This window comes from Melopsittacus undulatus, chromosome 3, assembly GCF_012275295.1.
Source record: "Melopsittacus undulatus isolate bMelUnd1 chromosome 3, bMelUnd1.mat.Z, whole genome shotgun sequence".
NCBI classification, from domain to species: Eukaryota; Metazoa; Chordata; class Aves; order Psittaciformes; family Psittaculidae; genus Melopsittacus; species Melopsittacus undulatus.
In genome coordinates this window covers 77,989,821-78,004,146 of record NC_047529.1, presented here as the reverse complement: position 1 = coordinate 78,004,146, position 14,326 = coordinate 77,989,821, and the positions used below count along the sequence as shown (strand labels likewise).

At 38.6% G+C, this 14,326-nt stretch overlaps 1 protein-coding gene across 1 annotated transcript in view; it reads right to left on the bottom strand.

The window, feature by feature from the left end:
- Window positions 1-1,253: 1,253 nt before the first annotated feature.
- The window catches only part of IPCEF1 (interaction protein for cytohesin exchange factors 1), a 37,563-nt gene continuing 24,490 nt past the window's right edge, over window positions 1,254-14,326 (bottom strand). Inside the window, exons 9-10 of the mRNA XM_031049871.2 lie at window positions 5,758-5,948; window positions 1,254-2,318 (exon numbers count right to left, since the gene is read on the bottom strand). Of these exons, the coding sequence (XP_030905731.1) occupies window positions 2,118-2,318; window positions 5,758-5,948 (392 nt within the window). The 3' untranslated portion in view covers window positions 1,254-2,117. The remainder of the gene's footprint in view (window positions 2,319-5,757; window positions 5,949-14,326) is intronic.

Here is a 14,326-nt window from a genome sequence, read left to right as displayed (position 1 = left end):
TTCATTTCTATCTCGTTGGAATTAATGAAGTGATTAAATCACTGCTCAATGGTGAATTCCTGAAAACAATACCTTTTTAACCTGTTTTTTGTCTGCTTCCCCATTTAGTCTGTCACCCACTTTCAGGTCTCAGCTAATATTTGGTCCCCAGCAGCAAATGAGCCCCAATTAGTAAGTTCTGACCCAACTATCAGTCCTCACCCTGACACTCCAAAACCCTTTTATACCTGAAGCAATGATGCTGTCCCAAGCATAGCCTTGCTTCTGCATTCAACCAGCCCCCATTTCCCCTGACTCTCTGCCATTAAAGCCTGTATCAAAGGAGCCTACGTTCTTCCTTCTATTTCCCTTTTCTTATAGCTTATCATCTGCTCCTCAGTTCTCACACTCAGAACAGCCTTAAACTGCCATTTTTGGATGCATGGGGACATTAATTTCATTATTTCAAAAGGAAAGTTACTGAGTGTTAAAAATGCAGTATCAACAGTCAGACTTACTACTATATGGGTGGAAAAGATTTCACATGTTCTCACTATTTTTTGTTTTCTCAGTTAAGCTATTATGAAACACACAATGTATAAGGACTAATGAATATATGACTGCATCTGTATAGTGTATTTTGCTTTAAAAGATAAATTGTGTTGAAAAAAATGGCAAAGAATATCTTTACAAAATAGTAGATTGACACAGTTCCTGTAGAGCTATTAATTTGAGGATGGAGGGCTAATTCTTGCCTTTTAATATTCAGCACTCTGCAAAGTTCCTCATATTTGTACATATGCAGAAAGTGAGAAGGATAAGACTCAAGCTTAGGGTTCGGTTTGGCTTACTGAGAACAATGAAGTCAAAAAATTATGATCCTACAGCAAACCTCTTAACATACTTATTATTGTTTATCCCAATAGAAATTCTGAATCTTTCTAGAAAACTTAGTTTCCTGGCCTAAGTTGTACAGACTTTCTTCATCTAAAAGCTAGAAAGACAGAAGGAAAAGTTACAACAGATGTCCCAGAGTAATCGCAGCTGTAGAATCATTACAGTAATACATAATGGAACAAAAACCAAAGAGGCATTTCAAGTCAACCTTTACAGGTTGCACTGCACTCTCATCTGGGTGGATGTGGTCCTTGTGTGCCTATCCACATCAGGAAACTAGCATATATAAATATATAAATAAAACATATATACAGTACATAGTCACATTCATATAAGCCATAAAATGACATATATTTACAAAAATATTTGCAGCTCTGTTTTACCCTTTCAGGTCCACATCAGGGATTTAATTATTTAGTTTCTGCCTTGTGAATTTTATCACCTTCCTAAGCAGGAATCTCAGATGAACTTGTACCTCATATGTTGCCAATGGTCAAAAATAAGAAAGAAGAAAATAGTCTTCCAAGGAATTCTGCCAAGTCCGTAAGAAAAGTTGAAACTTGTTGAAGCATTAGCTGCCTCAATGAAGAGTAAATTACATGTTAGCAAACATTGAGAGACCTTCTCTTCTTCATGTAGAAAGACAATACCTTGGTCTGGTCCATAAATAAGTTTGAAACACTTTAAACATCAGGCAGAGCACAAACCAGGTGCCTGACAGGTGTCCATAGTATAAACTCATGCATAATTACTCTTCTACTTGTCTGAGTTTAAACTTGTAGAGTTGTGAAAGTGAAGGTAGAGATGAAAATGCATACATCAGGTTACCTTACAGAGTAAAAAGTAGAGAGTAGACTACATCCTGCTAGCATTGTGTTAGCTTCCTTTAAGGGTAAGTTACATGGTTAAAACAACCCCAAAGACCTCACATTCATACTGTGCCTATTACACAGTTCTGTGACTTCCAGGAGTTGGACATATTTAATTTACTTTCTTTGCTTCTTCATAAAGTAGTCTTTTTAGGTATGAAGCCCAGGTTCTGGCATGGTTTTTTAATCTGGGGGATTTGCTCTTTTGACATGAAATGAATTTTGCAAGAGGTATTAAAGCTTTGGACAAGGGGTTGTTTTCCTTTCAAAGAACACTTGGAAAAAACAAACTTCAAAATGCAGCAGTTTAAAGTGCCTGCATGTGAAGACCCACGAGGGAAAATCTTGCAATGAACCTTTTGAAACATGGCCTCAGATAGAACTTTCAGTGATAGGCTGTGGAGTCATCTCTTGCTCCTCGCTGTTCTCTGTGGATGCATCCTGGGCCTCCTGCTGCTGATAAATATCTTGGACCAGCATGATGTTTGTGTTCCTCCACTCTCTGTACTTCATTGCTGTCAACTTTGGGTCCTCTAGCAACTGGTTAATTGTGGCCAGGTCATGCTCCTTACACTAGGAAGATAATAAGTGGTTATTTCCTACTGAAACAATCAAGCGCATTGTTCAGACCAAAACCAATCTGGGAACATTAGAGAAACATGTCACAAGAAGTGACAATTATCCATTCTCCTGACAACTTGTTCCCATTTTTAGATCATAGATCAAAGTTAAATCCACAGCAGAAATCCATCCCATTTGAAGGCCAGATTTTGATTTCATGTAGATCGCTTTATAGGATTCTTAGCAAAGCTTCATGAGAGAAGATTCACGTGAAAATTAGACATTGCTATGCTGCCTCACAAGTTAGTACTTGCATTAAACTAGACACAACAATGTTTGTTTCTGCATTACACACCAGTTCCAGCTGTCTTAAAGAATACCTATTCACTGAAGAAATCATAAATGTCTATTCTCTGCCAGCTAGACAGAAAATTATTATGGATATAATCTGTGCACTGGCAGTAGTGTCTAGGACACATGGCTGCTAATATGTCTACCACCATATCTAAAAATAATACTAATAAATCTGGTCTCTACTTTTAGAACAAAGCAGCTCAGACCATATATTGCAAGCACCCTGGTTCAGTTGTAAGTCATGAGCAGTCACTAATATAGGGACAGTGAGACACTTTATGTCACAGAATCACAGAATGGTTGAAATTGGAAGAGACTTCCAGAAGGCATTTGGTCCAACTCCCTTCCTGAAGCAGAACTACCTAGACCAAGTTGCCCAGGACCATGTCCAGATGGCTTTTGAATATCTCCAAGGATGGAGACTCCACAGCCTCTCTAGGCAAACTGTTCCAGTGCCCATTGACTCTCACCATAAAAAAAGCATTCCTGATGTTCAGAGGGAACCTCCTGTGTGTCAGTTCTCATCCATTGCCTCTGATCCTGCCACTGGGCACTGTCAAAGGAGCCTGGCTCTGCCTTCTTTGCACTCTCCTTTCAGATGTTTGTATTCATTGATGTTCTCCCATTTTCTGACACAACAAGCACCCTGCTTTTCCTGCACTTGTTGCTTATCCGTGCACAAGATAAAGAAGCCTTAGTTAGCAGCTACAGTTTCTTAATGGAGGCAGTATGCTGCACTAACAAACACTTACTGCTTTTGCTCATCTCCATTACCTCCAACATCTAAAAGCAATGGAGTAGTTCCAACTGTCTTCTGCTGCCACCAGTTATCACACCTAAGGACACTCTGTGCTAGTGGCTGCCTTGAAAACACCTTGAATAAAGTCCTACACATTCACAACACTTCCCTGATAGTAGCAATTGGCTGCTTACACTTCCACGTCCCACTATTTGTCTAATGAACTATCAGCTACTTTAATTCCTCTTATGCCTGAGCCTCTTTTTAAACACAAAAGCTTATTCAACTTACACAGGTCCTACCCTCAAGACCTAGGGAAGAAGCCTTGTAAGAAGGAAGAAGGCTTCTGGCATTGATGTGGAAATATGCGCAGTTAGCCTAAGAGGAGAAGAGGAGGCATGGAAGTAGAAGTTTGAGAAGAGTATTTTCAGTGGAAGAATTTGGTGGCAAAAAGCAATGCCATAGAATTCTTCCTGTACCACTAAATCTTTTTCCCACATTCATTAGGACTGTGATGCATTTGCACACAGCTTCCCTCTCTTCCAAGCTATGCAAAGCATGTTTTGTTAATATGTTGCAGCAGCTGTTGTTAAAGATGTGGAGTCAAAAGTCCAACATGAAAATTACACTAAATCTTGCATAAATCAGTTCTCAAACTAATAGGGCTTTAATTAAAGCAGAGTAAATATGGATCAGATGTGAAAAAAATACTGATTTTTCAATTTCCAATAGATCGTTCCCAATTATCTCATGTCGCATGTAACACATTAAGAAAATTGACTTTAAAAGCACATAGTCCCACTGATGCAAAAAATATAGCAATTTCTCACTGCAGGCATTTGCCTTCCAGACAGGCTAACTTAAACACTTCTATGTATAGAACTCTGTGAGAAAATTTCTGCACTATATTTGTCTTGTCAATACTCCAATTTCTTAGTTTGGAGAAAGCAAAAAAAGATCAACACATTTTATACATTATGCACACTTCAAAAATTATTTTTCTATATTAAATGCAAGTGTTAGACAAACCTAGGGTTATAAATACTGCTAATCACAATTTATATAATACTCCCATGCTCAATCAGTGTAAAGCTGTTCTCCTTCCCCATGTCTGCCAGTAAGGCTTCCTTTCAGCTCCGTACTAATGAAGTTGATTGCCCCACAAGATGATACAATTCTGTTTTGTACTAAATGGTTCTTAGATTTCTTAGGGAGGCTCCTATGAGGGAACACTTTGCAGTATTTTCTATATTTAGCTTCCTGTCCCATAAAATCGGCATGTTTTTTAAACTAACTTTCTGTTATACGATAGGCTCACTTTTTTTGCTGGTGCAGGTGAATACTGCTTTAGTCATTACCATGTCACTGAAGACTCTTATATTGAGTCTTCACTAGGTCTCAAACGGAGTCAGAAAGAAGGCCTCTAGTTCCACTCATCTCTTCGACTATATCTTCAGGCTGAGATGCCAAAACCAAGCTTTCCATTGCAACTAATAATCACATCAATGATGTCACTGATAGAAGTTTTGACATGCTTTTTGTCAGCTTATAATGCCTGAAGCTAAATACATGCACTTAAAAAAAGATATTCAATTCCTACTTCTAATGCATACAAAAAGAAACAAGTGAAACCCCAGGTTTGCATTATTCTTTCTTCTCTTTACAATTTAAATGCTATGATTAAGCTTTCTGTTTCCCTCAGTGCCATTCAGAAGCAGGTTTTGAAATCCCGTGATACTTGATGCTGGTGAGTAAACAGCCCCATAAATCCCCATATTCCAGACAGATTTACTGGCCCTTTCATGGAACAGCCCTTGAACCCCCCCTCCATGCATTCAGTTCATGATACATTTCCAAAATAAAAGCAGGATGCTTTTGTTATTAAAAATATTTTAGTTACAGGAGGTCTTTACAATAGCTTTGGCACATCCTGTACATTCTTCAATAATCACATAAGGAAAACTTTTTTGGCTCAGGGTCATTTTCATGCTTTATCATCAATGTACTTTGTCTGCTCTTCCTTTTTTAAGGCTCCCCTGTTTAGTGTATTCAGCTGAGCTTGCAAGTTTTCCAGCTAACTAAAAGAAGCTTTGTTTATTAAGTTTTCCAAGGGGGCTGGAACTTCTGCAAGAAGGGTCCCTTCTGAACTATTGCCTCTGCTTCCAGTTCAAATTGAACAACAAAACACAGAACAGTATTCAGAATTAAGTAGAAAACAGTTTCAAAAGCTTAACCAAATTCTCTGGGGCTTTAAGTAAGTATGTAATTAGCGTTTGGCTGAAGTCTAACCTTGCTGCTTTTTTTAGCCAAACTGTTTCTTTCTCTCAGGCTTTTCATTGGCCAGCTCTGCAACCTCACCTTTAATGTGCTGTTCAGCATTCGAATTTTGTGGAGTTTCTCATTAATGGAGGGGTTTTTGCTGCGTTTGATAAATGACTTCCTAAGCTCCTTCTTCGTTGACAGCCGACGATCACCAATGGGAGACAGGCTTGCTTGTTCTAATGACTTGTAAAGTCGCTCCATCTCATCATTATCACATTTTTCCTGATCTGCAAAGAAAATATAGATTGGATATAAGAACATGAATGTGGCAGGAAATGTTAAGTTCAGCCATCAGGAAGGCTCTTAGCCAAGTCAAAAAGTCATGGTATTAGAGTTAAAATTAAGGGCAATTTTTAGGGTAACTTATAGGGTAATAATGCATATAAGAAAAATATATTACTAAATTCAAATGATTTTAAGAATCAGGTTGTGATCCAAACATATATGAGCATGTATTTCCACTGGCAGAGTGCTGCTTTCATGCTCCAAGATATCACAGAGTGAACAACTGTCAGTAATGCTACATTTGAATGAAAACAACTTTAATAATATTTATACCCATCCACCCTTCCTTACATGCTGCACAAAGTGAATTGCATTTCTACCTGGCAACTCACAGGTCAAACTCTATTTGGTGTACCAATTCATTGCCAGGTTTTAAAACAGAATTTTAAAAAACTGAACAATGAAATAAAGCATAGGCACATTTCAGAGGACCCAAGAGAAAGTCCCTGGAAAACATATATAGAAAACTTATAAAAGCAAGAACCTTTGGGACACATGATGTCTAACTCCTGAGTTTCACAGATTGCAGCACAGAATTCACTGTGGTGCCTTACAACAAAGCCATGATTATCTCCACTTAAATTATTCTGATAGCTCCCAAGCTGCAGCACCATCTTCCATGACAGAGAGGAAATGAAAGGAAAAGCTAGTAAACAGCTGAGAATGAAGAATCTTAAGATAAAAAGTGAAGCAAAGACATTTTTCAGAATAAAACAACTTTAAAATTAACAATCAGAATCTAAAAATGTACCAGGCATATATGAGTTATGTGTTTTGGCAGAAGGCCATATTCAGCAACAGACTGTGCAACTGTCTTCTTGTCCCTCAGTCCACACTGCAAACTTTTCTACTTCAGTGTTAGCTAAAGGAAAATCTTAGAGTTATTGGTGTCTTTAGGGTGCTAACGAATCCCTCAAGATCCATTGGGATAACATCTGGGTTTATTTCACTGGTGGTAGTTGTGGTGCTTCTTCTCAACTGCAGTCTTTCCTGTGGCAGTCAAATTGGCTGGGCACTTTTTTTTTTACCAAAAAGTTAAACATCGACTTTTCTAAACCATCTTCAGTCAGAAAACTTTTTCTGAACAAAAGAAAGAAGTCATGTTGCTCACTTATGCTGCAGCATAAAGGCTTCGACATATCAGCACACTTAGGAGACTGCTCCTTATCTTTTCCATGTTTTAAAGAGATCAGCATCCTCCTACACCCCAGTTCTTTCTTAATATTTAGGTTACAAGAGAAGTTTATGATATGCTACAAATATTTGCCTTCACTGTATTGCTTTTTTCCACTATTTTGTCATTATAAAAAAGCTACTGTAACTTGACAAGAACTAAATATAGCATCCAACATTGGTACAGTGCTGGGGGAGGAAAAGGAGAACTGTTGTATATTTAACAAGCTGCGGGAAATAGAAAAAAAATGCAAGTGTAAGGCATAATACAGCAGCAGTATTTCCTGGAAACTGTCAGCTCATGCCATGAGGCTCGTAATTATAAAACTAGCTTCCTGCCTACTTTCTTGGGATGAAGCAGCTGTTTGTTTCATTAGCCAGCTCCTGTACAGGACTGGCTCAACTCTGCTGGAGACAGTACCCATCAGGACTGTACACAATATCACTATGAGAGATAAATTGACCTTTATCAAATATCTAAGAAGCATATAAGCACAAAAAAAAAGTTTCCATTGATCCTGTCTAGCAGTTTTAAAAAATAGTCAAGCCACAGGGACATGAAGTCCCTGCTCCAGATATTTCTTAAGTCTAGCTTATTAGGCTCCTCAGTTTCCTAAAAGGGTTACAAAGCAGCAAGCATATGGAAATACCCTCACTGAACACTCTTCTTCCATGCATTGTGGGTGAAGATGAGGAGGACAGTAATAGCACAGAAAAAGATGGAGCCAAAGTCAGAAAAGACCAGCAAAAGCTACCAGATGATGCACTTGACCAGCAGTACACACTCAGCTCCTGTATTCTTTCAAGATTGCAACCTTAAACTCCTCTCCTATTTCTTATTATTCCACTAATCCTACCCCCAAAGGATTGATCGTGGTCAGGTAATTCCAGAGGGAAAGGAATTTGCCACATTCTTCAGATTATGTGGATAAAGGAAGTGACAGTGAAGTAGGTAAATGGGATTTCAGGAAACAGTTGGCAAACAAGCATGAGTGAAACCTGCCGGCTGCGTAGAGCCAGGTAAGAGTTATGTAGTATTTTTGCCTCCATCTTTGCACTGATAAGCAGTCAACTTCTCCCACAACAAACATCAACAACAACTTGTTGTTCTCTAACAGAGAGAGCTACTCTTCTTCATCAGGGACAGTAGTGATAGAACAATGGGTAATAAGTTCAAACTTCAACAGGGTAAGTTCAGGTTGGACATAAAGAAGTTCTTTGCTGTGAGGGTAGTGAGGCAGCAGAATAAGCTACCCAAGGAAGTTGTGAATGCTTCATCCCTGGAAGTGCTCAAGGCCAGGCTGGACAGGACCTTGAGCAACACTAACCATTCTATAATTCTAGAGCAGCACAGAAATAACAAAACAAGGTCTTAATAATGTGATTTTGCATAGAAGCAGATCCTGTTGCTATTGACAAAGAGTATGACCACCAATAAGCCTCCATAAATTGAGGGCACACTGTCTGATACCTGTCTGGACTTTTACCTTCAATGTCCTGAGTTCCTCTGAGCCAAGCTCAGAAAGCAAAAGCACACATTTTGCAGGCTTGAAGTTGCCACTGAACACACTAAATTGATGCTGTAAATCTGAAAAGGGAAGAGGTAATGGAAGAAAGGGAGAGGCATTACATCTAACAACCAACTAACAAGCCCAATAAAATTACCTGAGATGAGAAAATATATTTCTCCTCACTCACACAATGGTTCATTACATATTTCACAAGGCTCTTATTACCACCAAAGTAAACAAAGCAAGCACTACCTGTAGCTTGCTTGCTTTCCCCATAAAACACCTGAGAGAAAATTAAGGTTGGATAACAGAGATAAAGCACTTAAAGGCTTAAGCACAGACTGGACTTTTTCCTCCAGATTCAAATATTCACATCACATTTTCCCAGAACTTGGTATTGTTTAATTCCCTTGCAGTCAGAGCACTGACCTGCAGATGAGAAAGTTTCTATCAGAAGCACAGGCATTCACCAGTTCTATATTTTCAGGCTTGGTGATTTGTATTCTTCCTATGAACCCAGGGCTGTCTAGACGATACTACTGAATTGTTACTAAACATTTGTTTTCCATCACAAAGTAAAACCTTATGAAAAAAGCACATAGTACACAAGCTCAGGCTCTGATGTGAAAAGGAGTAAATTGTCTGTTTCAGCCTCCCTAAGCATTAACTTCAGAAGGTTTGCAATGATGGATATATACCACTGGCAAAAGTTCTTAATAACATGGGCAGGTTGGGCCTCACTAACACTGCTCTGGCGTAAGTTTTTTGAGACAGGTCACACAGCTAACTTCAGGCACATTTAAAATCACTTCAAAATATAATATTGCAAGTTATCTGTTCCACTACTACTCAAGCAAACCACTTTCTGGTTCAGGCATGCAAGTTAGGAAACAGAAATGCTATCACAGCACTTCTTTATCTTATCCTATTTTAGAGATTAAATACATTCATTTTTCTCTCAGGACCTACTGAATGGTTAGTGTTAAGGAACAGACAACAATAGTGGAAGGATATTAGGTACTGTGTGCATTTATGAGCATGTACATGCACACAGGAGAACATGCGCATTATGCACTTTTCCTTTCCCCTGGCAGTATTAACTAATCAATTCTGTTGAGTGATGCCACTGGAAGGATGACTCATTGTGTATCCTTCACCATGCTCTTCACCCCAAGCCTTGCAGCCGGCTAAAGCTTCATTGCACTTCTGGAAAACTTCTGTAGCATGTAGTTTTTTTAACTTTTTCAGACTTCACAGAGAGGAGATTGGAAAATAACCAGTGCTGACCTGAGGAAAAGGGAAATTCTGCCCTGAGATATCATAATGTTCAAAAGAAAGCAATGTTCAAGGTTGGGGTGAGGAAAATAAGTAATATTCCAAGCAAGTCATAACTTCTGACAAATTCTGTTTCAGGAGATGTGAAACAATTTTGTGGCTTGATGCCACTTATCTGGAATTTCCCTCTAACTAACAGGAGATATCACAGACAAGAGCAAGCTGCCAGAGGTTCAAAAGTCCAGCTTTTCACCTCCTCAGTTTTCAACTTCCACCTTCCTGTTGGCCAGCTTGCCCCAGGTGGGAGACATTAAGATACGGAGACTCCCCACCTTGCAGCAGCAATACAGGAGCCATCCTATAATCTCAACTTTAATACTCTTTAAGCCCACAAAAGTGAAATTATCCAGAACTTTTCAAAAAGCAGCTGCGAAAAATCAAGCTAATTGTTTCCGAGTAGTGACGATACAGAAATAGGGAATGTTTGGCAGAAGGAGCATTATAAATTGAAAACCACCTCTAATAGAATATATTTTACAAAACCTAAGAGAGAGTGAGAGAAAATAATAGGAAAAGTAAGCTACCATCAGCAGGTAAATGCTCCTGACTATAACAGTAGAGTGGATTCAGCAGTCAACAGTGAGGGATGGCATTTTAACAGACAGTGAGAGAAAGGGAAACAACACTAAATATTTATTTTTCAGAGAGTTCAGAAAACTGTAACACCACAGTTTTCACTGTGATTTTTAAGATCTTTTTGATGAGAAACGAAATAATCATTCAAACAAACACAGTTGTTTCTCTGCACAGTTGCTCTCTTGGCTGCTTTTTGGCTAGTCCCAGTCATGATCTAGCCATTTTCTGTAACTTTTTGCAGAGGAACTAAGGGGCCAGAGCACATCAGAGGATCTGTTCTGGCTGTTATTGGCACAGGCAGACTCCAGAGGGGAAGAGGATGTCAGTTCTGAGAAAATAAGGAATTGAATGCAACCAGCCCCTATTTAACCAACTTGTTCCCATAAAACCAACCCAGACAAAATTCAGGTGGTGTTTGAAAAAGCTTCCCATGTTTTCCAAAATACCAGCACACACCATTTCTACCAGTTTCTGTGCACTAAGGTAATATAAACCAGAAGTGGTACCATAAGAATTTCTTGCCAAGAGGTATTAACATGATAATAAACCCTCAGAAAATGCAAAGAAGTATGTTATCATTATAGTAGAAGATCCCCTAATAAATACAATATGTTCCTGTTCTTTTACAATAACCTCTCAGTTTCTGTGCCTTCCTTTTTTTATCATAGTTTTTGAAGATTGTGCTCATGGGTCATAATCAGGTACTTTCTGTTCTAGTAGGTACCAGAAGAGATAAAAAGGATGGAATTTGTCTGCAAAGCATATCCAGCCATTCTGAACGGGGCAAGGCCAGCTTCTGGATACAGAGCACGTAGTCATATAATTGTTTGTATTCTCAACCATTTCTTGTTTACCTTTTAGTTTCTTTGTGTCACAGGCAGCTTTGAATCCTTTGTCACTGTGCACGTAGCAGCCTGTAACACGGAGCTCAATGCTAATACTTAATATTAAGAAATCCCACAAAGTAAACGGAAATATGATGATGATCTTTCAAAAGACAAACCAGCTAAACTCTCCTTTTATATACATTGGTATTACTCCCTGGTATATAAACTCCCCTAGTAAGTGGTGCTGAGAATGGTCATAACATCACTGAAAGTGTCTGGAAAGGTCATTAAAAATATCCTATGGTACAGCACCCTGTTCCAGGCACAGCTTCTTAGCAGATTTCATTAAATAATTTTAATTGAAAAAGTAATCCACGATCATTTAGTTGAATCTGTAGTTTCTCTTGCAGAGATTCATCCATATATCTCTGAGAAACTCTTCTTTCATTGTTTAACTCATCACTGAGGTTTCTTCTCTATTTTTGTAATTTCATTATAAGCTCTTCCCACAAAGCCACACCTATTCTTTCTGCCTTCTAGGTACCAGCTTCTGCCACACTGGCCTCCATGTCTGACTTTTGCCAACAGAAGTGCTCTTCAGTTCTTGAAAACTTTCTCCTCTGCTCTAGGCTACTATCAACTACAACTAAAAATTCCTTATGGGGTTTTACTAAGCAGAATGTGGCCACAAAGCAGTGTGACTGTTTTTTCCTATCCTCACAAGGAGAAGGGAAGAGCATAGACAAACATGAAGGCTCTGTGGGGAGTGGGTTCAAAGACCAAATAGCTGTTCTGACAACAGAAGGGCTGTCTGAACATAGATGGGACATGCTTTCAGGATAGATTTCAGTGCAAGATGAACCTGTCTCCTGGATGTGGTCTCATTGCTCTGAAACATGATGAGCTGCCAGAAATGCACTGTTCAGAAATGCAAATAATACAGACTGCACTGAAGTATATATCTTGTTTCAGTGATAACAAGAGTTATCAACTAGCTGGAGGGGGAAAATCTTGGAGGAAAAGACACAGAACCAGAATTTCATCCTTTTTGATAACTTTGTTTGAAACTTAATCCTTTTTTTCTACCTTGTTCTCAAATTGGGGTAGCTTAATTAAGCTCCTTGCACATTATTTCATTTATTTTTTCAGTGGTAATTACAGGGGAAGGTCCCACACACCAACACTCTCTTTTCCCTCCCCCTACTATGCAGACTGATAAAGGAAAGATAAATGCTTGTATTTTGTACATCTTGCTTGTTCAATAATGGGTTATGATGCAGACAGTAACTAGTGAGGTTATATGGTTTCCATAGTGATGGTCCCATTAAAATGATCTATTTATGGAATTCCATCAGAGATCACTGGCCTGGTTAGGATGGAAATGTGCTGCAATAAGGGTTGGACATTAGCTAAGCAGTAAGCAGTAGAAGAATCCATTTCCCTAGGAATATTTGTATGAAAACAAAACCAGCTTGCAAAGGGCAGGACTATACCAAAATGTGTTTTGTTTTACATTTGTATTGGTTTTATAGGTTAGTATTATTGAACCTGTCAAACTATACTGTGATTATGAATGTGTCATGCTAATTCTATGACCATATATAAAAGTACTTGTCACCCTCAGAGCTACAATGGAAAGTATTAACCTATACATTATTACACTATTGTTGACAATACCAAAGTACCATATTCTAAGCAAAAGTTTAGATTTCTGAATAGCAGCCACTGAATTTTGCTCAAGAGGATCTCTAAGCTACTTAGCTATATATGAACTACAATTCAACAATCCACTTGAATGTATCTATTAATGTACCTAAGGAATTACTTAGTTGAATTTCGCCTAGAATAACAGAAGACAATACATTTAATACGTCTTTGTGACATTTTCATTAGGGACCCCATTTCTACAAGTCCCAGCCTTTTCACTACTTGCAATGCCAGAACTCATGGAAATTAGCTTCCACAGCAATTCTCTCAAAACATCTACTCTTTTTTTGCCACAAAAAAAAAGCGCACACTATTGGTTTTAATTCTCACTGATCTTCATTGCTAGAGGTCTCTAGCAGAGCAGCCTAGAAGATGGATGTTGAAGCTGAGCACAAAAACCTCTGAATTAATTTTCACTTTTGAAGGAATCTGTACTTTGCTCAATTTCCTCTTATTTTTTTTTCTTGTAAAGCCAGAAAAACATATGCCAAACTAAAGGCATGTTAACTGTTTATATTTGTAAAACAACTGGGAGACTGACAATGTACCTAATGTGCCTCACACTATCATTTTTCAATCAGTGCTGAGTTCACTGACAGAGAAAACCCTGAGTACTAAGTGAGTCCAGTGCTGTTTCTTTCCACCTTTGCATTACCTTCAGCCCAGGCTTTTGGATGCACCTTTAGTTTTCATTGCACTGAGACAACCATGCTCCTTGCTTCAAATCTTTACAGGGATTTGGGATAATAGGTAGAGCCGATGCACAAGAAAATCGTTGCTGTGCATATTCTCACTTCAGCACATTGCATGCCAGAAACGCCTCTTATGCTTCAACTGCTTTTAATACAGGAAGAAGCAGCTTCGCCCAAAAGGCAAGACATATTGCCTTCCTATGCAGGAGAGTTATTAACAGTAACAGCAACCAAACTCTGGAACTCTGCCACCTTTTTAATTTAGCAATACGTTTTGGTAGGAGAATACCTAAGCAGATACCCATTTCTTTAAACAAAATCCAATCTTAATGGACTTTCTGGTCCAGGACTGCAGTTGTTTCCTCTTGATTACAATGAAGCTCAATGAAACAAATAGGAAATATGTACTGGAAGTAAACGCAACTGCTTTTATTTTTAAAGCTGGATTGACCTAACCCCATATGTACGACTTCCTGCATATGCCGTTTTGCTTAGGGTG